General features: G+C 39.7%; 1 protein-coding gene across 1 annotated transcript in view; it reads right to left on the bottom strand.

Annotated features, from left to right (window-relative positions):
- The window catches only part of THSD4 (thrombospondin type 1 domain containing 4), a 236,975-nt gene that overhangs the window by 154,227 nt on the left and 58,445 nt on the right, over positions 1-24,303 (bottom strand). The window contains exon 6 of the mRNA XM_083871241.1: positions 15,155-15,257. Coding sequence (XP_083727367.1) covers positions 15,155-15,257 — 103 coding nt within the window. The remainder of the gene's footprint in view (positions 1-15,154; positions 15,258-24,303) is intronic.

Raw genomic sequence — 24,303 nt, 5'->3', positions numbered from 1 at the left:
CGGCCAAAGCCCAGTAAGGTACAGTAATGCAATTACTGCTGTTACTGAACTCTCACCATGTGGGATATAAGTGCAGGGGCCTCGTGGGAGGCAGACTTCCACAAAAAAGATTACCATGAATAATCCTAGAAAAAAGGTCTTTTAGAAACAACATATTACTTATCTGTCCTCATGCCAGCTCTGTCTCAAAAACTGAGAAGAGGCAATAGTCTCAGAAGCAACGGGCATGATTGCAATTCACAGAAAAAGAGACACAGACCAATGAGTTCACAGCCACACAGAAACATTAATCAAGTATCCTTTTGATAATAGCAGGACAGGCCTATAATACCCATGTTTTCACAACCACTTGAATCTTATCTCAAGAGATCCAATGTCCCAGGCAGTAGAAAAATCCTTTTGAAACTTGGATTTGTTCTTAACAACACAGTCTTTTCTTCTTTGAAAACTTAACACCTGCTCTCCAATCTGTATTTGTAATTCAGGCCCCTGCCCCCGTGGTTCTGCTCTAACAGAGAGTGGAGGGATCGCCTCTGGCATGAACAAGAATATCAATCTTGCTAATATGATTAGAAGCAGCTGTGAAGACAAATGTATACAGATTTTAAGCTGTCTGTGGTGTAGGTGCATAGACCAGTTGCCAACATACACAAATCCTCAGGCCATTGTATTTTCCCTGCAGTTGATGCCCGTGCTAACTAGATATAGAACATATGCTGCTTTCACTTGGCCTTCCAAACTCAATATCCAGCACTAACTGTGACCAATAGCCAATATAAACAGGTGGTCTGATCAGCAACACTTCCACTTTCATGTGAATGCAATAAATATTTCAATAAGCAATTATGCAATAAGTATTTATTGAAATGTCAAGCTAAATTATTGCAAATTGCAGTAATTCAGTGAATAATTCAATAGTTTAAATGCTGCAATAAACACCTTAATATGTATTGCAGAATAGTTTCATAAATCATAAACTGATCAACATTTAGAATATATGAGATGTGCTATACAAACATGCAGCACCTCCTTCATATACAGACACTACACAAGCTTCCATACACATAATTAAATGGTGGCGAAGGATTTACCAGTGCATAAGTAAGACTAGCTGCTCAGGTTTAGACGCACGGTTTTAAAACCTCTTTGTGCACAGTTCAGTGAACTAAAAAACATATTTCAGTGCTGACTACTGGTAACTGTTTGTCTCTTTGTAAACACTCATGAAAATGAATCTCAAATAAAAATATTTATTAGAGCCGCACTTCATCAGAATTAATATCAACATGTAAAAACAAATGTAAAAATTAATTTGTGCAAACAGTTTTATCTGTATTAGGCAGCATCCATAGAACTTGACAAGTCAGCCTGATTTTAAATATCAAAGTAGTTTTTAAGGCCTTGGCCATATTTTTTGTTATTATTTGAATTTTGCAGGTCTTCGACGTCAACCCACCACTCCTATTATTTGATTTGGAAGCCAACATGTGTTGTCCTCAAGTACTGAAGTAATTTTCTGTGGCAGTATCAGCAAAAGTACAGAATTATTGCTACTACTGGATAAGCCAGAGCTGACTTCACAGAACTGTGTATCAGAAAAAGGGCCAAAAGCATTCCTGTATTAAAAGATCATTCCTATCCCCAAAATTTCCTGAAGAGTAATGCTGACTGTGGGCTGGAGATTTAGCTCTTGCTGCAGGCTGTGCAGGGAGGGCAGGCATAGCTGCACGTCCAGCACCAGGATCCCATTTCCCCTGTCTCAGCCCGTGGGGCTGATGCCAAGCATGTTTACTGATGAATTCCCCATGCTCTGCAGAAGGCAGCACATGAACAAGATTTTCAACCTAAACACCAGCCACTAATACCTCATCCAGCTGGGGTTTGTTCTCCTTATAGAATACACTAAGAAATGTTCTGTTTTGCTGTGATTGTAAACCAGGTAAAGGTGAAATGCACTTGGGCTGGGCTGGACAAACGTGCAGGAAGCTGAGTCTGCCCACTTCACCTGTGGGAATGAGCAGCACACTGCACAGGAGCTCCAGGACATGCCTTTGGGTTTGAAACAGGGAGGACTAAGGGATTGTCCATATAAAAGAAGGCTAAATCAGAGAGAAAGGGGAGGGAAGAAATTCAATATACCAAGCAAAAAGTAATCCTTATTGCCTTCCACTATCAGATCTAACCATGGTGCTAGAAAACCAACACTTACAAAAAAAAAGCTTATGAACAGTCCCTAGAGAAAGCCATGGGTTTTTAAAGTCTCAGACCCAGTTATTCTTTTCTTAATTGATGGAAGAAATAACTAGATTTTCCTTCCAATTATTTTTAAGTGAAACATACATGGTATAAGTAACAGTCAGGCATAAACATCTGAAAATACTGCAACTCTCCAATAAAGGATTAAGAATGTTCAGTAATGCTGATATGGGTTTTGGATTAAGATCAAAATAAAAGACTCAAAACCAAGCCCAGAATCTAACTAATTAAAAGAAAAAGCAAACACTTGACAGCAAGACTGTTAAATAATTGAAAACCCTCTCAAGGAGAATTAAGACCATTTAAACTCAAAAAACCAAGTTCTAAATACATAATGAAGCTAAGGATAGACAAATTAGGCTAACCAGCATTGCTTTTTTGACTCTTTTCCCTACTAATGTTTTATATATTTATTGCGATAAAATCAATGTATTTTTATTCTGTGTTTGGCTGCTGAGATTCAGGTTTGATGAATGGACAAACACTGGGAATCATGTTCTCTCTCATGCTCTTGGAACTCCACAGCATCAGCTGCCCCTGTGGTGACAAACAGCAGCCCTGCAGCAACAGCTCAGGGGCAGAGCATCCTCCCAAACAGACTGGCCTGGTCTGGGGAAGAAACAGGGGGTGAAAAGGATTCTCCTCCTCTGCCCTGCTTTCACTGCCACTGCCAGCCCTGGCTGTAGGTGGCCCAGTACAGCCAGACACTTTCCTGAATTGAATTCCATCATCTACACCACAACTTAATTTGCCACTCTGTGTGCAGAGAGATGGAACCATGCTGTATAAAACCAGAGGAATAGGAAACTGCCTGGTATTTCTACTCTCCCATGACAGTTTCTGGTCAGAATCAGGCTTTTCTTCCATTCAAATTACTTGGCCATGTGCAAGAATCTCTCTGATATATTGTATTTTCAGCGTATTTTTCAATCTATGAAATGAAGAGAGGGATGTCAAAATCATTTTCACTTTCATGTTTCACTTCAATGCTGAAACATCTTACTATACTGAAAATTAAAATAATTTTACATCCTATTACAGTTATATATATATATATATAGGTTTTGATAATACTGATCCCAAATAATTTGATACTTTGAAATGTTTTGTATTCCTGGAAAATGTTCCTATTTTCAGTTTTTGTTCAAAGTTGGAATGAACACAAGTAGTCAAAATGTTAACACTGCAACAACACAATGCACACAATGCAACCCTCTCCCTAAGACACACAGAGCAGACAAACAATAAGTCACATCACAACTCATGCCAATTTTTTACATAAACAATGACCTGTTGTTTGTTTAAGGATGCTTTGGCTCTTGTCAGTAATGTTAAAGCACCTCATATGCATGACAGGAAACCCATGAGACAGAGAGCATTTGAAACTGAATTTTACAGTCAGGATCTGGACCAGAAAGATTAACTAACTTTCTCACTGCTAGATAGGAAAGCTGTGGCTGCCTGAAATGCAGTTCTGCATCCCACCCTGCCTCCCGTGAGGATTCCAGTGCCTTGTGCCACACCCCCATCAATCCCAGTTCTCCCAGCTCAAGGCCAGCAGCACTGCTCTGCCTTTCACCAGATCTGATTTGGTGCATTATTTATAATTATACTACTTCAGTTGATCAAAGTAATGGACTAGATGTTGACTTTTTAGATGTTTTGGCAGCCTAGTTGGAGGAACTTGAAATTATTAAGCAGATGTTCTGCGCCATAACTGGGGGCTTGCTCTGCTCTAATGAGATGCAGTATTTGTTACAATGAAGGAAATTGCCTGTGGATTTGCTATAATGCATTTCACATACACTGGGTTACATTTATACTAGAGCAATGAAAAGAAAATACAGTAAAAGTCTACATTACTTTTCAGATCTGATGATGTCACCAGATTCATATTATTATATCTGAAAAAAGATCAAGCTCAACTTTTTGAGGTCTGTTTCTGTTTTTGTACTTGATATTCACCTCAGTGGTGAAATGAGTCCAAACAGTTAGCTCTTTGTGATCTCTCTCCAGAGGAATCACTGTACTATTCCAGCAGAACCAACCAGAGTGGGTTGCACCTCAGTGTTTTTAGGCCTCTGACCAAAATTATTCAGAAGCAGATCTCCTCCCTTTGTAGATATAGGAGCAAATTTAATGCACAGTTTCTCTGGCTCTTTCAAATTCAATTTTAAATTTGTGGTGTTTGGATTTAAATTCAGAGTTATACAGTGCAATGTGGAAAGCAAATTAACAAATTCACAAGTTGACTCGGTGGACAAATGCCACAGATTTGTATCAATCTCAGTGTAAGAGCAAGGACTGATCCAGAAAAATATTAACAAGAATTGTCTGTCCTTTGTAAAAGACCTCAAACTGTGGCTTAGATATTTATTATGCACCATGCTTATAAAACTTCCAAGATGTCTAATGGAAACAGTGCACAATAGAAGCCAGTTCTGCTTTTCATTTTATATACTACCACTGGGAATCTCTTTCTTCTGATGTTCATCCATATTATAAGTTTTTTCTTCACAGTGGGTAAGAGTTTCCTTGCTTTGAAAATAGAAATTCATCATAACAAGAAGGAATATCAAGCATATATAAATGCCAGTCCAACTACTTATATTGTCTAAATTGGCAAAATCATTTTAATTCCCTTCATCACACTCAGCACTATCAAGTAACTCCACCAAAACACTAACAGAACACTCCAGAGACACAGAAATGCCAATATTTAATTAATAACGTGCAACACAGGCACCCACATTCATATTAATAAGTAGCCTCATTTTCTAGCAAGCAGTAACATCAGTGAGAGCTGTGACCTCTGCTCCTTTGAAAGCCTGTGAGATGAAGTTGGAAACTGTCAATCTGAGGGCTCTTAAAGGAATACCACATTAAAAAATGCACTGTAATACTTAATCCTTTTGAACCCTCTGTAGTAGTTTATCTTTACAACCTCTCATCCCTTCCCCCACTCTTAAAATCCTGCACAGTGACTTCAGACTAAGCCTGAGCTCAGTGAGTGTCAGCCCTGAGCTGCAGCCACAGGGACTAACCCTGGCTTTCCTACACCCCAGAGCATGGAGTGTTCTCCTCACAGCCCACAGACAGTGGTTTTATCAGAATAGGAGAGGCTAAAGCAAATGACTTTACCTTGTATTTGTCACAGGCCAAAGCAGGGACACGAGCAGTCAGCGCATTGCCAGGGTTAGTTTATGTGAGGCAGAGCTCACAGGCAGAGCTGAACCTCCCCCAGCAGGAGCTGGGACAGCCCCTCCAGCAGCACCCCTGGAAATGTCCACACCTGCAATCAGGGCCTCACCTGAGGCTGCTTGGATCTCTCCTTCTGGGCAAAAATTGCTCAAGTTTCAAGTGTCCTACACCACGTTTAAATGTCAAATACCAATAAGCCACCAAGGAGGGAAAGACAGCAGCAGCAGCAGCCTTGCCAGATCTGAAACCTGACATCTTCCAGACTTCAGCAGGCTCCCTACAATTTCCAACCAGCCACGACTTCTGACTTGTGCCCTTGCAGCACACTGCTGTTGGTAACCATGAGCAAAGGTTTTGGCCCCACTTTAGACTGACCCAAAACTGAGAAGTGTTTAGAACATAAAATCCACAAATTTTAGTGGAACCAGAACTTGTATATCTATCCTTTCAGTACATGTAGGTGTTAATTTCTAAAATCCATATTGTGCCATAGAAATTACATTAAGAAAACAGGATTTTACACCTAAATCTGGAAAGTGCAAGTTCTACTACTGAGAGTATGCATAAAGAATTTTTGAGTACACAAATGGAAACTGTGAACATAAATGTTTAGATTCACATTTGACTCCCTCTAAAGTTATTGCTTTCTTTCATATTAGCTGAGACTGGAACGGGCTCAAAATGAACAAACTATAAGTGAAAAGTATCTTAATATGTAATTCTTTCAATATAATGTTACATACTTAGAAGAAATCAATCTTCCAAAGCAGATGGGGAAAAGTCTCTATTTACTAGGACCCCTTTTATGGTTTATTTCTCCATTTCTCCATTACTTCAGTGTTTGGAGCATCTTGGAACTAGAAGTATATGTACTATTTTCACTTTTTAGGATAACTGTGAATATTTTAAAATTTCAGTAGAATGAATGTTTCACATCTAGCCACCATTTTAATTACTCAGGAACACATACAGTAAAACAAAAGACAGACAGATTTTGTGGAGGGGCAAAGAAGGAAATTACTTTGGTCTCTGAGATGATCCCAAAGCCCTTCTTTATGTACTTGTAATCTGTTCACAGAAGGAAAGCAGAGTCTGAATCCCATGTTTACGTTGCTGTTTTCTGGGTCCCTGCTCATACAACACCCAAGAGAATGATCCCAGACTCAGCAACAGCTCCCTGAACCTTTGAGCAGAGGCTGCAGGTGCACCCTTTGAACTCATAATTTTTCAAAAAAACTGTGAAAATTTCTACTGAGTTCCTGAGCCTCCATGGAATTATGTACATACCAATTCTCTGAAAACAAAGAAATCTGGGTATTATCAGCCTGCAAAATGTTTTTTAGGCTCAGACCTCAGCTCTGTTCACCTTTTTAGTTTCATGTGGAATTTTCTTCTAAATTACCTCATCCAAGAGCCATTGAAGTGAATGGGAAAAACTCATGCTGACCTGAACAATTCTTATACCATTAGGACCCATAAAAAGTTATATTTATATTGCTTTTCTTTAACTTCAGCAGCAACCTGACTGGGAGCTCTGCAGCCTGCTAGACACACAGCACCACATTAGGACAGTTGCTCTTGGCTGGAATAGATAAATGTGAAAGCTTTTCTGAAATCAAACAGATGGAAAATACTATGAAACTATTTAAAACCTTTTGAAATACATAATTGAATCAACAAAAACTATTTCCACACATTAACTGAGGCAAAGATATTCACTTGATTTTTAAAACTGCAAGTTGTAAAAGAAATGTGTTGAATTGTACAAGGAATGTGATAAATAAATATTTCATGCATATTTCATGCATTTAACAACAAAAATGGAACATGTCTTGATAATCCTTTGCTTAACTGCTGTGCTGTTTATTCAATATTCCCTAAAGTTAATGGATAACATGTTAAAATGATTACACAGTCTTGACCTTGCAGTTCCATTTTATTCTCCAGACTATTTCATAAATTTGGGAGATAGGGCAGGATCACTGGGGTTCATGCAAGCAGAGCACACCTGCAAAACACTGTGAACCCCAAGTCTCCCCCCATTCTTGTCATCACACTACAAGAAATGGTTGTGCAGATCTGCGTGACAAGGACCCCTAGGACTACAAACATGGAACTCATACAAAATAGTTTCCTTGTGAAGCTGTAAAATACATCTGCTCAGAGCATCTGATCCTGCATGGCTATGCTACAAAAGGAATCTATAACCAAACAGAACAGATTTAGGAGAATTCAGACTAATACTCTTTTTTTGCCTCCCCAAAGAAGTGTAGGAATAAGGACAGGATGCCCTCCTTTCATTGGTGTTTTGCTATAAAGAATTCAAAAGACGTAAAAATGTTGATTCAACAGCAAAGGCAATTTTTTTGAGTGAAATTTTGTCTCTGAAGCTTAATGGAGGACTTTTCCCATGGGCAGTAGGAGTCAACAGACAATACCAGCAAACAAGACTAAAGCATCCCAGAGCTCAGTGCCCCTCACACAGCAACAGTTACTTGGACACAGGAGCCACCCACTCCAGAGAGGGAGAAATAACACAGTCATAATCCTCATCTCTCCCCATTCTCTCCCTTGTCTTGGCAAACCCAACATACAAAAGATTGGGTGCTACAAAATGAAATGGAGATTCCAAAAGGATTTTTAATCCTCCCACTGGGTAGGACTATAGGTTACCACATAACCTTTGGAAGAACTGACAGAAAAGAGGAATCAGCATTATCTTTATTTCTTATTCATACATGGCAGAGGTTTTGCAGCTGAGAAACCTGTGCTTCATCCCAAATGGAGGACTCAGGAAAGACGGAGACCAACCCCCTGGAACTGCCAGGGTGGGTTAAATTCTTAGGGGATGTTAATTTAAAGCAGCCTTGCTATATGCTGATTTTCACTCCTGGATAATCACATCCATAACCACACCATCGATCCCTAGCAGGTCTCTCTTCCCACGGTATTCTCTTGCCACGAGAATCTTTACACAACTCAGACTGCTCCCCAAATCAAAGGGATGCAAATCCTCAGCTGTCCAATTGCAGCAAGTTTTAGGCTGCTCTGGACACAATGAAGCTATGTAAGAAGCACAGACAGATAAGGACTGGTACAGATTGATTACATGAGCTCATATACCATTGACTCATGTAGCCCTGCTTATTACAGACTTTGCCTGGCAGCCAAGTCAGACACTGAGAAAGTTGTGATAAAGCTACTAAGTACTTAATACCAATAGCTTGTGTTTTGTGCATTCCATTGGTTCCATTTTATGGGGTAGAGGTGTTTGTTTTAAACTCATTTCTGAACACTGGATGTCTGTATCTTCTTTCAAGGGACACTAATAGGTAAAATAGACAAATTTTATCAAAGTATCTGTACCACTCACTACCACACATGCTTTGCAAAGAACAAATCTTCCATCTACATTCTGTTCTAGCCTAAGAATCTTCAGTTCCACACAATCTGGATACAATTTTGTTTCTACATCTGAGTCTGAAAGCCACAACATCCGTCCTTAACTTTCTGCTCTAACCAAAAGAACTAAAAAGTGTGCTTTGAAATGAGGGTGTAATTCTTCCTGGGACATTTCCCCAGCTCACAGTTGGACAGGTCGGATGCTCTAAAATGCACCAGTAAATATTGGTCAGCTGGACACAGAGGGCAGTGTCTCTCTTACAGCAAACCTAGGCTACATTTACCTAAGGCCTGTAAGAATAGAACAGATATGGCCTGCCTGCTCAACTCCTTTCTCTCACTTTCCTGTCTTACAAATATATCCTGTTTAAATGGTTTATCTTCCATTGCACTTCAGAGTGCCTTGAATTTACAGCAGAATGATAAAATTTGATGGATGTAACTTTCCATTTTCCTAAAGGTACTAACAACCATTTCCAGTTCTTGAGGCTCATCCAGGTGTCCATCTATAAACACCCACTTCTTAGGCCACTTTCCCCTCCAAACAGCAAGTAGAAAAGTGAGGAAATTCAAGTGTGCACAATGAATTAGAAACCTTACATGTGGTGCATGTGATCTATTACAGGGAAATGGCTCATTTCAGTCACCAGAGTATGGTGGGCCCTGCTTAAAACACTACACTTAAAAATAAATAGGCATTAATTATTCTAACAAATCACAGAATCAAAGGTAAAAATCAGGCTCTAATATCACTAAGCTTCTTACAGATGCAAATCAAAATACATTTAATAATAAAATTATACAGAAAGAATAACTATAAAAGGTAAGTTGCCATGTGGAAGCACTAGGTTTCCATATACATAAATATGGCAGCATTTTTTTATTAAAGCTTTCTATAGAAGTAGTTACATATTTCAGTAATACACAGGATATTTACAATTTCCAGGTCAAGCTCAGCACAACAGATGTTCAGGAAGCAGATTTATAGATGAAGTCAAAGAAATGCCTCAGATACTTCACCACAGCCATACTTTTAAAAGTGCAAACTTCCATCTGCTTTCTCTTGTGATCCATTCACAAACCAGCAATAAATAAAGGGGGAAACAGGAACACAGTATAAGTGAACTTCTTGTTCTGCATTTGAATAAATTCTACTCTCATAAGTGAGCAATATTTCAAAAACATTTCAGTTAAAAGTAAAACAGAATTTTCAGTAATGTGTGAAAAATGGATACTTCACTGCCTCACAAAGGATTTCCACTAAGCCTGAAGGAAATCAGAGATCATATTCCATGAGAATTCAAAAGGAATTTTATGCCTGTAGTGCCTGAACTCTTATCAGTAATTACAGGTAGATGCTTCAGGATGTCTTGTATCTATCCTTATGGAAGCTGGCACTGTTTGAGTTGTAACTAATCAATAAATATAAACACCATCTACTTGTTACATTTCAAGTCTCCCAGAACTGTCTGATGCCTCACTGATGAATCTGTCTGCCCACAGCTTTCACATGAAACAGGAGAAGTAAAAAAAATCATCTTAGAAAATAAAGTGCATGCAATTACAGGACATGCACTGTAAAGAACAACTAACCACAGAATGGAATAGAAGCAATCAAGAAGATTTTTAACAGGTGGAGGCAAAAGAGAAGCAGAGAAGTGTGGTCTGCTGCAATGAGAAATGAAGACTTCAAGCAGCTGCCTCCTTGAATATAATACCTTGCAGCTGGGTGAACTGCAGCACAGCTGGATTATTTCTGGAGATACTGTGTATGGATTCCCTGTATGCATGTATATATACATATAGAGTTGAAGGATATATGTATATCTGTTCACTAACTAGAAGTAAGTTACTTGAGAAAATATAAATAAAATGTAAGATGACTTCTTGTCCTCTAGGTGAAAACATTAGGTTGTCCAAGTACTGCACACAAAGCTGAGAGAATGCAGTTCAGCACAGCCTTTGCTGAGCCCCAAGGAACTGGCAGTCACAAATCAGGGAAGGCCAAGCATTAATAAATCAGGATTTGATTACCTTTGGGTCTCAAGGACTGCACTGCCAAGGATCACAGGCATTGAGAAAACAAACACACCAGGGCCCACCTTCCTGACCATACACAACAATGAATCCTTTGAGTACTCAAAACAGAAGTTCCACTTCCAGTTAACCTGAACAGATGACACATTGGGTTTCTCCACATATATCAACCTTCACAGTGTCTCTAGAACGGCTTCATACTAAGATGCAATTAACTCCAGCAATGAACACCAAATGAATCCTTGCTCTAATAATATGCATGTAAAGAATATATGTCTGTAATTTGTTTATAAATATATCTCACAATTCTAAGAGAAGAAAAAAAAAAAACCCATACTAAATCACTGAAAACAATAATATATTCAGGCTTGGCCTTGGAACAGCTTTCTGCTGCTCCACTACTGAATGGAAAATACACCACAAAACATCTTATTGATGAGACTTTAGCAGTGAATAAATGGTGTCCTCTCATGCCCTTATACCTTTGTCTGCACAAAGTCCAGGCAACTGAGCCACAACCTCCCAAACCTGAAGCATCAGCTCAAGTGCTCTGTGCCTACAGCTGTCTGTGCAGGATCTGCTTGTCCTGGTAACTGCACTCCCTGTGCCTCCTCTCTGAAACCAACCCCCTCTGACTCCTGCTACCCCAAGTGCTTGATGCTACTTGCACCTCTCAGCACCTGACCAAAATTTTTAAGAGATCTTAGGCTTTTCTTCCATTTTGTAATTACTTAAATCATTTTAATCAGACCTCATTCAGTGTCTTCAGTGTCATCAATTGCCAGCAGACGAGAAGTTTCTTAGCAACTTAACATCTTCACCTGGGCCACTACATTTTGATCTGTTAGAAGAAGCTTTTTGTCATTTAAAATGAGTGAAAACTGTTGTTAAAAATCCAGCAAAGAAAAAAACCACAAATCAGTAAATGCAGCAGCTTTGCATTACTCTTTGGTCTCCATCTTAATACCCAAACTGATTCAGACTAAATCTTACATGCCTCTTGTCTGACACAAAGTATTGAAGTTGCAGCATTTACTAGACACTCGTGGAAGCTATAAATTTCATTTTCTTCAGAGCTTTTATTTATCCCAGCTGTAGCAGGCAGACATCTTTAGCTAGAAGTCAGGTTACTAGAAGATATTTTAAGACAAAAGTGAACTGATAAATGATTTTACAGCATGTACAGATTTACCTGTACAATGAGTTCTCCTCTGAACACAACACAGGCTTCAGGATGGAGTATTGCCATGAGTGTCATTTTAGAGAAAAGAGTACCATTGAAGTTCAGCATGAAAAACCATACTGACCAAATATCCTTCCATTATTCAATGCTTGCATTCTGACACATTTCAAGTAAAGAAAAGCCAGCTGAAACTGCCTCCTTGCCTGTCCCAAGGCTGGGTGCTGATTCCTGGCCCTGTCAGCCTCTTTTGCCCCAGCCGATTTTGAATCACTTTGTGTACCCATCAGTAGTTTGGTGTGACAACTACAATACTGGGGGACACTGGGGACACATTTTCCCCCCTCGCAGAAAACGCAGCAGTGACATCAGTGCCATTTGACACACCCTTCTTTCAGCCACAGGAATTTTCATCCCAGTTGAAACTCAGCCTGACTCCAACTGTGCTCTCAGGAGCAACGTGATGTTACAGGCTCTGTAACAACTCCTGTCTCCCAGCATCAAACAGAACAGAGGTGTCAGGAGCCAGGCAGGCCTGGCAGTGAGCAGGAATGGAGGAAAGGCTGCCAGGCCCTGCAGAGGAGCTGCCTGGAGCAGGTGAAGGCAGCGGGAGCGGGGCCTCTCCATGTGCTCCAGCCCCAGCCCTGGCTGCCAGCAGCAAACTCCTGAAACTGCTCCCAAGATCTGAGCGTGGCTCTGTTCCTAGAAACCCTCCCGCCTGCATCCAGCACTTCCAGCCAAAGACATCCTGACTCTACCAAGTGGAACTAAATCATGTGTACAGACACCACTGTGATGATCCCTGAGCCACGTCCCTGCTCCCGCTATTGCCTCTGGAGCCAACATCCACTCAGGCCATACACAAGCCACAGCTGCACATGTAAAATCACACACACACACACACTGGGAACAGCCAGGATTCCTGGGAAATAAATGTCCTGCCCTGCAAACAAGTGCAGTCACCTGAAAGGGGAGCTCTGAAACTAGAGCTGATTTATTTACAACAAAAAGCAAACCAAAACATCATTTGGAGGGAATGCTTGGTCAAGCATGCATTTTAGAAAACTTTCCATTAAAAATTCACTGTAGAATAACAAAACAAACAAACAAAAAAATAGAACTATTTCCATTTAAACTTAATATTTTCTTTACTAAGAGAGAAGAGCCTCAATATCTGTTAGAGATAAATCATATCTGACTTTCAGTGGACCAAGCTCCGATTTGCAAAAAACTCTTTTTTTCTCTAAGAAAATGAAATTGCTCAAACTTTGCAGTATTTTTCTCCTTGTAATTTCCTTCACTTAGAAGGAAGAAAGAAGCCAAGTCCCCAAAGAATACATTTTTAGCTCTTTCAAGTTTTACACACTTGGGGGGCAGTCCTGACTAGTCACCATTCTAAAGAGCAACTGGGTTGGTAAAGCCCAAGGTCCTGCAGGAGCCTGCAGAGAGAAGAGCTCACAGCGCCTGTGCCTGCACAGGTGTAACTCTATCAGCTGGAACAGAAACCCAGGGCTGAGACTGCTGCTTAAAGGCTGTTTATTACATATACCTGGCTGACATTTTCAAACAGAAGTCAAAGCAAGAGGGGTCTGCAGCTGACCAGGATTTTTTGCAGTTGTTGATTTGAAAATACTGCTTTTGATGATGGATTTTGGATGCACAAGACTATGCAGGTATCCTCCTGAAGACAAAGTTTAGGCACAGGTTCTCCTGCAGGGGACTTTATTGCATCTTTAACCCTACAGAGAATTTCTGACAAAAAAGTCGGCAGCTGTCTCCCTCCTTTCAACAAATGCAGCCATTCTTCACTAAGAGAGACTCCTGTGCCCAGATCCCCACAGTGTTACCCTTTTCAATCAACCATTAGGTTCTCTCCTTTCAACAGATTCTTTTATCCAGCCATCAAAAGGTTATGAATTTTCCATCACAATTGAGAGTTACCTGAACTTAAGATTTCAAATTAAAGAGTTCAATTATCAGTATGTTCAAACATTCATTATTTCAGTAGAGTTAAACTTCCTTACAGGTTTTATGGTTATGTCACTGTGATGTTTTCCCTCTGCCACAACTGGATCCTTCTTCTCAAATCCTGCCCTTAAAGTCATCATGTGCTATTGGTAGTCCCACACAAACTAGGTTTTTTCATTAAATCCTCTAAATTCATGGGGTTTATAGTCTCTCTAATGTGATTTTTTTAATAAAGACAAAAGTTTATGTTGGAGCAGCAGCAGATAAAATGGGTTAGAAATGCAGCTGCACCAATCTGAACAAGGGAGAAATAAAAATATGTGTGTTTTTTTAAAGTAACAATAATCACACTTAACTCACCAGCAAGACAGTGCTGTGAATTACAGTTTAACTGCCCTTATTGATCCAGTATAAACATTAGGAGCAAGCTGTGCTGTGCAGGGGAGGGAAAAAGAAATGATCATGGCATGTTCTAGATCCCCTGATTCATCTTTCCTGGCAAAAGACAGAGTGAGTCAAAGCTGCTGTGTAGGAAGCAAGGAGAGGGAGGTGGGCTGAGCTGGCTCAGCACTGGCTGGGTCTTCCCAACTGGGCTTTGGAAGGGGATGCATCAAAGCTACTACATCCATTGTAAGTCCTCAGGGCCACCTTGTAGCAGTGATGCTTCTGCAGAACATGTCCTCAGCCCTGGGCTGGCTGGGGCACTGGCTCTTTGTGCTGCCTCATTGCAGGGTACCAAGTGCCAGGGCTGCACAGCCCTGAAATTCCTTCTGGGCAACTTCACAGAGCCAAACACAGCTTTAACTAGAAACACAGCACACACTGGATGTTCATAACTTGAGATAAAGAGCTGCAGCTCTGCCAGTCTTCACTATGCCCACAAGAGATGAGGACTGAGACATGGCTACACTAGAAACAAACATTATCAGATCTAACTGGGTGTCAGACATAAACCTACCTCCATCTGCACTGACTCATGTTCAGCTGTAAAAATAGGTAACATCAGCTCTGGAACAAAGCTGCCTGATGGCTCCCACTAAGTAAAAATCACATCTGCCTTTCCAAAACACAATCTGTGTAATAATAAAAAACCAAGTTGTTTTCCCTTACCTTCTGCAAAAGGTTCCCATTCATAAAATCGACCCATAAATGGCTTGTTATTGTATGATGCACACTGTACCTCTCTAATATTCCTGCTGCTTTCAGGACACATCTGTTTAGATAAAAAAAAAAAAACAACAAAGAAGTAGCATTATAATCAACAGCAAAGTTATTTTTGCCTTCCTATTAATGAACTTCAGAAGGTTAGTGAAGGCATTGCAAAATTTTAATCCAGATGAATGATATAAACTTCAGGAGACCTCTTTAAAACAGGTAACAAGCTGTGCTGTTAAGTAACAGTATCAAATGTGCCTGTTGAAGAAAATTAATTATTGTAAAGTTAATGGAGCAAAACAGTTCTATTAAAAAAAAAAAAAGGAAAGTTTTTATTGAGCTGTCATTTTCCTCAGCAACAGCACAACACTTCATGATAAATTCAATATTAGATTAGAATTACTTCCTTTTCACAATAGCTTCACATTTTTCATCATTAACTTTTTGGGCTCAGATTCAACAGAGTTGAAACACTCAACATAAAGGCTTCCATAACTTATTAAAAGTTGACCACAGCAGCTTCTCACTCTCATCCTATGCTTCCATATCATATTTCCACTTTTCCTTTTGTATTTCTGCATGCTGCTATTACAGTCCCTGCATGACTTTGCATTTTATCTCAGGCCTTCAGATCCTGAGCTCTTGCAACTAAGGAGTTGGTGTAGGAGTTTTCAAGTAAAGAGCTGCTTCTATACAAGCACATGTGCACACACAGGTATTGAGGCAGGGCAGGTTTTACAGGTGGAAGCAGAATCCTTCCTCAGGTCACTTACAATGCACACCTTTGACAGACCAGCCTTGTTTGCATGTGAAGTAGATTCCAAAAGTAAATACAAGTTAAATACTTAATGACTTTGCTCTGCTTGAATCCTCACATTACTGCAGTTACAGCAGAAGATAACTCTGTGTGTGGGCACATACAAAGGGGAGAAAGACTTCTGCCAAATGCAGGGGGATAATTAAAACAATTTCTGTGCCTGGAAAAAATAGGCATGTTTTGGGCACAGATGCGGTTTTTTTCATAACCTTTAGATAATAAAAATAACTACTAAAAATACTATTCAAAAACAATAGAAATCACATGAAGTACCCAACTAGAAGAGCAGAATTTTTTCTATATGACATATTTCAAGGAAAAGCTAGAGATAACATTTTATGAAAACAACACCCCTAAATAACTGTGTTTTCAAAGGGAACAGAAGAGAATCACTAAGAACAATTCTTGTTGCAACTGCAAGTCAGTTCTCTTCTGTCTGTATAGGAGGAAATATTGGTGGTCTGCTGGGGAAGCCAGGCACATCAGAGGTCCCAGGGGACTTCTTGCTTTGTATCCACCATCTCCCTAAGAAGATGCTTGTAACTGGATCAAAGAGATGTGAAAGTCAAGAGTTTTCAAGTGGGCTATAAACTGTACCAAAGCCATGCCCAGGGGAAGGTTCATGGACTAGTTTATCTTCTATTAAAATCATGGTAACAAATCTTCTAGAATAAACACTGTTTCTGGCCAAGCAGCCATCTGTGCTTCTTCGCCCACCCTTCTGAGATCTCCAAGTACATGCAAATACTGCTTTCCTCAACAAACCCTCTAATTAAAATTAAAAAAAAGCTTTCCCTGCAAATAGGACCATGAACCACCACATTGGCAGGGTGGGACCATGGGACCAAAACCCTTTCTGGTGCCAAATGCAGAAAGCAAAGCTCTATTCCCACAACTGAAGCACAGCTCCTTCCATGTGTGGCACAGCAATGCAGAGCATTTATTCACCACAACCACCAACCAAGGCAAGGAAATGTACTTTTCACGGAAACCAGTTATTGCACATATCCTAAAGGTGAAGGGACAAAACCTGAGCTGGCATAAATTAAGGTCACTGCACTAAATTACAGCAGAACAAATATCAGTTTGCGCCAGCCAAGAAGTCAGCCTGAGGAGTTTCTTTCTGGAATGCTTTCCCCTGTTTTTTGGCACGCATTTTCTACCAGCCTATTGTGAAGTTTAGTTGCTCCTTGTTTTTCCTTTTCTGACCCTTGAGCTCATGCTCTCGTGTACCAGTATTTCTGGCTCATAAACCATTTCCTGTACACCCCGCTCATACCAACTGCAGGCAATGTATGAGTAAAAATATCAAAATATTCATTGCTCTTGCCAACAAATAGTGACACCCACCCCTTCTAAGATCCTTTTCATATAGCTACAATTTCTGTTTTTAAACTTATTGACAGTTGCCCACAAGACAGAGACCTCAGTGCTTTAAAGCAACACAAAGGACAGACAAATACACTAAACTCTGTGTGGATCAAGCAAAAACCAGAAGAACAGGCTAACTCAGCACATCCCTGCTGCTTTAAAAGCCCCAACTCAGTTGCCCTTCCTTCATTTCATTCATCAAGGTTTAATTGCAATATGAAATTTTGAGGGAAAATTGAGCAACCTGGTCTGCAAAAACACTTTGCTTTGTTCTTTATACAGATTATACTCATTTCTATTTTTAATGTCCTCTAAAACACTCTTTAGCTATGAAGTACAAGAAGGGAAAATTACTACAGTTCATGAATTACCAAGGTTTAAGACTTGTATTATACTCTACATATGCACTAGTTAACATCTATGCACCATTTACTAACCCCAACTAAATTGTTAATGCACAGCTGAATGCAATGACAGCTTTATGCTGCCTACAGCTCAGCCTCCCTGAAAATGAAATCCTTGAGCCTTTCTCAGAAGACCTAAGTGTGCCAGACACTTTCTCTTGGCCTCTCTGGCTTTTTTTGCACTTTTGTAGGCAAAAAAACACTAAAATGAAAAAGTATGACCCTGTACAATCAAAAGTGAGGCTGCAGTATAGGGGTTCCTGCAGATCATTTTTTATTTATTGCGCAAGAGTACAAGCTATTTTTACACTTCTATTTAATTACTATTTCTGTCAAATATAGCACATAAAACTCCTAAAATACAGCGACAGGCATCTGAGAGGAGAAGATGGCAAGCCCAAAGCCAGCTCCTATGTACAGTGTCTCACAGCTGTCCCTGGCAGAGCTCACCCCTCAGTCCCAGCTCCCCCAGCCCTGGGAGGGGCAGAGGGGCAGCCCCAGCCCAGATCCCTGCCCGCCCCGCCAGCCCAGGGCACTGTGCTGGAACAGGCAGCCACCTTGGCATGTCTGCAGGTGAAGAATGTTCCTCTGCCTCAGCCAGACTGCTGGGATTTAAACAGCCCAGATCCCTTTCCAAAATTTCCCAGAGACTTTTGGAATGAACTTTGCTAAAATATTTAACTTACTGTGTGATTCTCCCTCGGTGACGTGAGGGCATTAAAATCGTGCTGCCTGCTAGAGACTTGAAAAGAGTTTTTTGGTAAACAAAATGCTGACTTTGATTCAGGGTTTTGTTAATGACAGATCTGGAATTTCTTTTTTTTTTTTTTTTTTCTCAAAAACTTTGTCTTACTGAGGAATTTATCTGAAGTGTTTCATATAAGGGTTTTGATACAGAAAACAGGATGGCCTCTTTGGATGTTTGTGAAAAAAGAAATAAAATCTCCTTTTTAAACCAGATCTAGGGAGGTCAAAGCAGCAAAAAAAATACTTTTCATCTACTAAGATAAATCTCAGATTCCTTTGTATAGCGGCAGATATAAATTGTCTAGAAATATAGATTCTCTGCCAGGAGAGGGTTTTTAATTATTGTTCTTTCACTTGTGCAATGTAAAATTAGATATAGCATTAGAATGCATAATATTTTATGTTTGTAGACATGTTTTTAAAATATGCTGCTTGGGCAATGCAATGATGTAAATTTAGCATGTGGGGCTGCATTCAGCAAAGTGCCTTCAAAGTGCTGGATATTGATATTTTCACTCAGGGTAAGGAGTTTCAGAGCTGCATTTTCAGGAAGCTGTTTCAAGGAGGACACCTCGGCCAAGTTTTCTTCCTGTGCCTTCAGAATGTGAGTGAATTACCAGCAGCAGCACAGCACTGGGTGATGAGGGAGGCAGCACTTGAGACTAAATTTTAGAAGTATCCCTTTGTCTTGTGGGACCTCAGGCCAAACTTCTTGAAATGCACTGTGCCTGCTGTTGAGAGAAACTTGGTACTTTGGAAACAGTAGATGTATTTATGCCTCAGTTTCCTCTGAAATATGCAGGTATGAAAGTAGTCTGAGGAACAGCAACACACAGTATTTTCTTTGTCATGTGCCATTAGTTTTCTTAAAATGAGCTGCTAGTACAGTTAAGGCTGTAAAGCAAAAAAAACCCCACCCTGCCAGCTTTTTAGTTTTAGGTTAACATTTGAAAAGCACACTTTTTAACAAATCCTTGACACTTGGTTTAATTAAAGAAGTGCTGGCAAAACATCAGAAAATTATCAGTCTGCCAGCAGATGTGGGGTCACATCTGCCATTAGCAAAGCTGTGCTGAGATAACACTTCTGCAAATGTGTAAAGGGGCCGATTTGGTCCTGAAACCACCTCCACAGGCAATTAAAACATCGACTAAGATTTTTGGCAATGTTTCATTCTTATGACCTACAGTAACTGGCAAATGCTTTTTCCAAGGCCCCATATCCCTTCTTGATTCTCCAGGCTCAGACATAAGTCATAATTAATATTTTCTCTGTGTACAATACTACATGTTAAATGAAGTCCAAATAATCTAGTTGTACTCTTGTTTTCATTTTTGTAGTGGTTCCATATAATCATATTAATCCTTTGGCATCCCAAAGGATAAACACATCTCCAAAGAGAAATAATTTAAATACTTGTTTCTGAAACAGTAATCTGACAATGTTCTTTCCTTTCCTTACTCTTAAATGAATAGTGTCCTTCAATATCCATAATCTATAAATTCCAGTTCTTTACACAACAAGCCACCACATCTGCAGTGAACTTTGAACTTCTGCTCTGAACTGCTGGTGTCTTGTTTCCCCTGAAACCTACAGAAGCTTCAAGTCCATGTAATAAAGTAGAATGTGGGGTCCTTCAAATGTTAATTTTCCAGCTAAGCTGTTTGTCTTTGCATAGCCAAGGACCATGCTTGCCCCACAGGTCTTACCTCAAATCAAGGCAACCTAGTTTTGTCCAGCTGAACACACACTGAAAGAGAGCAATGACCCATTTAAAATCTTGGAGACTCTTATTTCCCTCACAGTTTTAATTTTATAAAATGGTAAGAGAACATAAAGACAACTGTCTGCCAACTTTAAAAAAAACTATTTAAATATATATATATATGGCACATTAAATATGTCTAGATATCTGTGGTACAAAATGCCAGACACAATTCTAATGGAACCGATGTTCCTGAAAAACCAAAATGTGCAAGAAACTTTAAAATGCAGTGAAGAACAGCTCTGCAGTAAAAATAGTGCTAGCCAGCTCTGGTTACAGTGCACAGCCACAGACAGTGCACTGTAAATGTCTGGCCTGACATGCAATGAGAATTTCCATCTGGGAATGCAGCAGTATCTGCACAAGTTTATGAGGAAGGAGCACCTGTACTGGCAGACTCTGCACTGCCTCAAGCCATGAATTTACACCTCCGTGTCTGCTGCAGTGGAGACAAGCACAGTAATGACAGTCACTGTGAACTCAATGTGCTTTCCTAACCCCACACTCCAGGCCATGCAGAGTCTGTGGCAGCAAGAAGGGGTTGCAGCCCTTCCCTTCACTCCTTTCAAGGGCTGCCTGTCGCAGATGGTAAAGACCTTAGATGTGTGCACAGTACAAAATCATTGTATTTCTACCCAAATCCCATCCAGGCACCAATGAGCTTGTGTTTGGATCAAGGAAGATGGGCCCTGGCAGGGCCACAGGGTGTCTGCCTTCCCTGAGCTGCCACTGGCATGGGCAGGAAACTGCTGCCCTCTCAGCCTGCAACTAGAGAACCCTTTTTCCATTAATGATTTCAGCTTTGCAACAAGAAAGTCCTTTGAATTTAACTAGAAAAGCCTTTGAAGTGTTACCCAAAGCTGATCTTTATTAACTGCAATCTATCAGACACATAAGGCATTAATGCATAATGTGGCAAGTGCATTTATTACTGCTTTATGTTTTTCCATTCTAGCACTTTACATCTGAAAATGCAGTCTGTCTAATAATGGGGAAGAAAGCTCAACCAAACAGATGGAAAAATAAGTATTCCTGCTTAACTTCACAGGTTTGTGGCTTTTTTCTTTTTAAATTTTCACTGACAGGTCCATCTGATTAAACTGAAATAACTTACTTTATTTCAGATTTACAGCAACTTGTAAAAGATTCAAGTCCAGCTTTGGTTTTAAATAAAATGTTAGTCACCCATCCATCCCACACAAAGCATCTCCAATGATCTAATGTGCATGACTGGAAACATTTGGAACTACTACCTTAGGAGGGGCTAATCAAGGAGCTATATTAGGAAAATTAACAGTACGTTTCCTCACCAATACCAAAAATGTGTCAAGAAAATACTCCAGTTCTGTTTAACACTAAAATTTTACAAATACTATTCCAAAAAAACACCCAAGCAACCAACCAACCAAAAAATTCTGAGAAACAATAATTGGTTTCTGTAAGACGGAAGTTGAGCAATTAGAAAATGGAAGGCAAATACTGGAATCAGACCGTGCTGGAACAGGGTATTATCTGGTGTAAAGTGATACACAAGTATGTCCTGAAAGTCAGGCCTATGTCAATTCACACCTGCAAGCTGAAGACTGTTGCTAGTCTTTTTTGATCCAGCAAAAGACCAGATGACTTTTTAAAGATAATTTTAAAGTTGGAGGTTTTTTAAATGCAGTTACTATTTTACTGTCCCAAATTTCTTTTAGTACCCAGGTCCCTGAGCAAAGAGCTACTTCAGTATCGAGATTGGAGTTTACACAGAATAATCTTTCTATGCTCCCAAACAAGCATCAAAAGCTTGCCACCATTTGCAGCAGAAATCACAACTGCTTTGTACAGCTGCTGCTCCAGTCTCAGCAGTGCTATCACTTTTCTATATAAATATGCTGCATTAAAAAATCCCACAGATACACAAAGGCCTCCAATCAAATACCTGTTTATAGAAACACTACACAGGGCTCAAGGTGCCTATCCTGCATGCTATTGCCTCATTTGACAGAAATCAATGGAAAGCTACTGCCATTTCACACAATCTGGTCCAAAGTCTGAAAAATGCCTTAACATGGATGCTTTTGGCTTCATCACCTTGCACTGTCTCATCTGTCTACATTATTCAAATACACCTGCAAAAGGGAATGTTTTATTAGTCCTTCTCAGAAAATGGGTGGTTATGTACTAAGAACAGTTGTTTTAATATACTAGCAGTAGTGTTCTTTATACTAGAAATATCAGCCATCCAAAACCCTCTCTTAAAGGCACCACCAATATCAGCTATGAAAGACCCTGAGACAAACTCATGCTTGATCCATCTTCAGCAAAGTCCACAGACTAAGCAAAGTTGATGTATCTAGTCCTCATAGTTTGTAGAAAATTATGCCACTGTGATAAAACATCTACTCTAGGGTTTCCAGCAGTATATTATTACATTTTTTTAAAGTATTGTTCTTGGAGCTGCCTGTTCTTTCTGTTTTTATGTGACTCTCATTCTACCAGCTTCTGCAGTGGGCAGGAGTAATCCCCCAGCAGTTTTCTCTATGACAACCCAATCAACTTCAATGGAAATTCAATTGCATGCATTCCATTGAAATGACTGGTCTTTGTGTGGGAGGAGGCACTACCTGAATGGTTCCAGCAGGAGGGCTAAAAGTTGAAGGAAGTTTCTGATTGGCATTACATTGATAATCTACTTTTTAATCTACTTTTTAAATAAAAATTCATATTGCAGCAGTAATCACAATATTTTCAGAGAAGGAGCTCTCGTCTAAGTAACAACCAGGCAACAGAAATGTCAATGTGGTGTTACATGGGAGAGAAACATACAGGCAAATGTACAGCTGTTACTGCAACCCGGGGAATTTGAAATAAGTCTGTTGGGACAATTTATTTTGTTCGGTTTTGTTTAAAAAAAAAAAAAAAAAAATCTACGATGTGGAACAATTTGCTTTCCACAAAAAGTGAACATCTTTAGAGCAATGTAAATGCAACTTAAAAACAACTCTGAGTTTGCAGGAACCAGTGTAACAGAAACTGCAGCATTGTTCAGATTTTACAGTTCTTGTTTCCATCAAAAATGAGGTTTTGATACAACACACACTTAAACTGTTTCTGTGGTATATTCTTTCCTCCTAGGTCATATACTTCAAAGAAAAAGAAAAAAAGGCACCTCAAAGCAACTGGCAGACACATTTGTCTTATTTTAGAATGGTTTAATATAGCTGCAGCTGGTAGCACTGCCCATTTACTGATGAGTTTGTCCAACTTTAACCTCTCAGACTAAAACTTTCCACTCCTGTTATCTGCTTTTGTCTCTTTTTGGTTTTTTGAATGAAGCATTACACCCCAGAATGAGTCCAAAGGAAAACAAAAGGGAAAAGTGTTTTATTTTTTTCCCATGCCGCCAATATTCTGATTTTTTTTTTCCAAATATAAATGCCTATTCTATTTTAATGAGTGAAATTATGTCAGCCAGGAAAGTGAAGGGCTTTTTTCAAAAATGCACCCTCTGGTTCTTCTATAGAAATCTACTCAACTATAGTCAGGCCACAAGAATTTTGAAAGTAATGCTGATAACGTACTTTGTACACTTTCAATCAAAACTTGTTAAAGTTCTGCATCTAACCTGGAAGAACAATCTGTTTAAAAGTGTGTTCCACACCTGAGGCTCAAAGAGGCTGAGAAGCTTTCCAGGAGTTATTGGAAAGTGCTCCTGAGGTCTGTAATAGGGCAAGGACTGAAAATTAAGGCATCTCTCCTCTGCTTTTAATAACCACTTGAGCCAGTACCTAAAATGCATGGAATGCTTTGGAAAAACAGATAAATCTTGGGACTGGCATTCAAGAGACGAGGCTGGATGAGCAAACCAGCTGAAGAAGGGACTGAGAAGAAAAAAGTGAAACTGGATGAAACTGGAAAGAAGCAGCAAACTAAGTAAAAAAAGGAGAGACTGGAGACAGAAGAGATGGGGAGAAAAGATGAAAAATATGAGACAAGGCAGTAAGAAAGTGAGAAG

The sequence above is a fragment of the Zosterops lateralis genome (genome assembly GCF_965231275.1).
Source record: "Zosterops lateralis genome assembly, chromosome: 13".
Lineage (NCBI taxonomy): Eukaryota > Metazoa > Chordata > Aves > Passeriformes > Zosteropidae > Zosterops > Zosterops lateralis.
The sequence above is the reverse complement of the archived record's forward strand: the minus strand, read 5'-3'. Positions and strand labels throughout refer to the sequence as shown.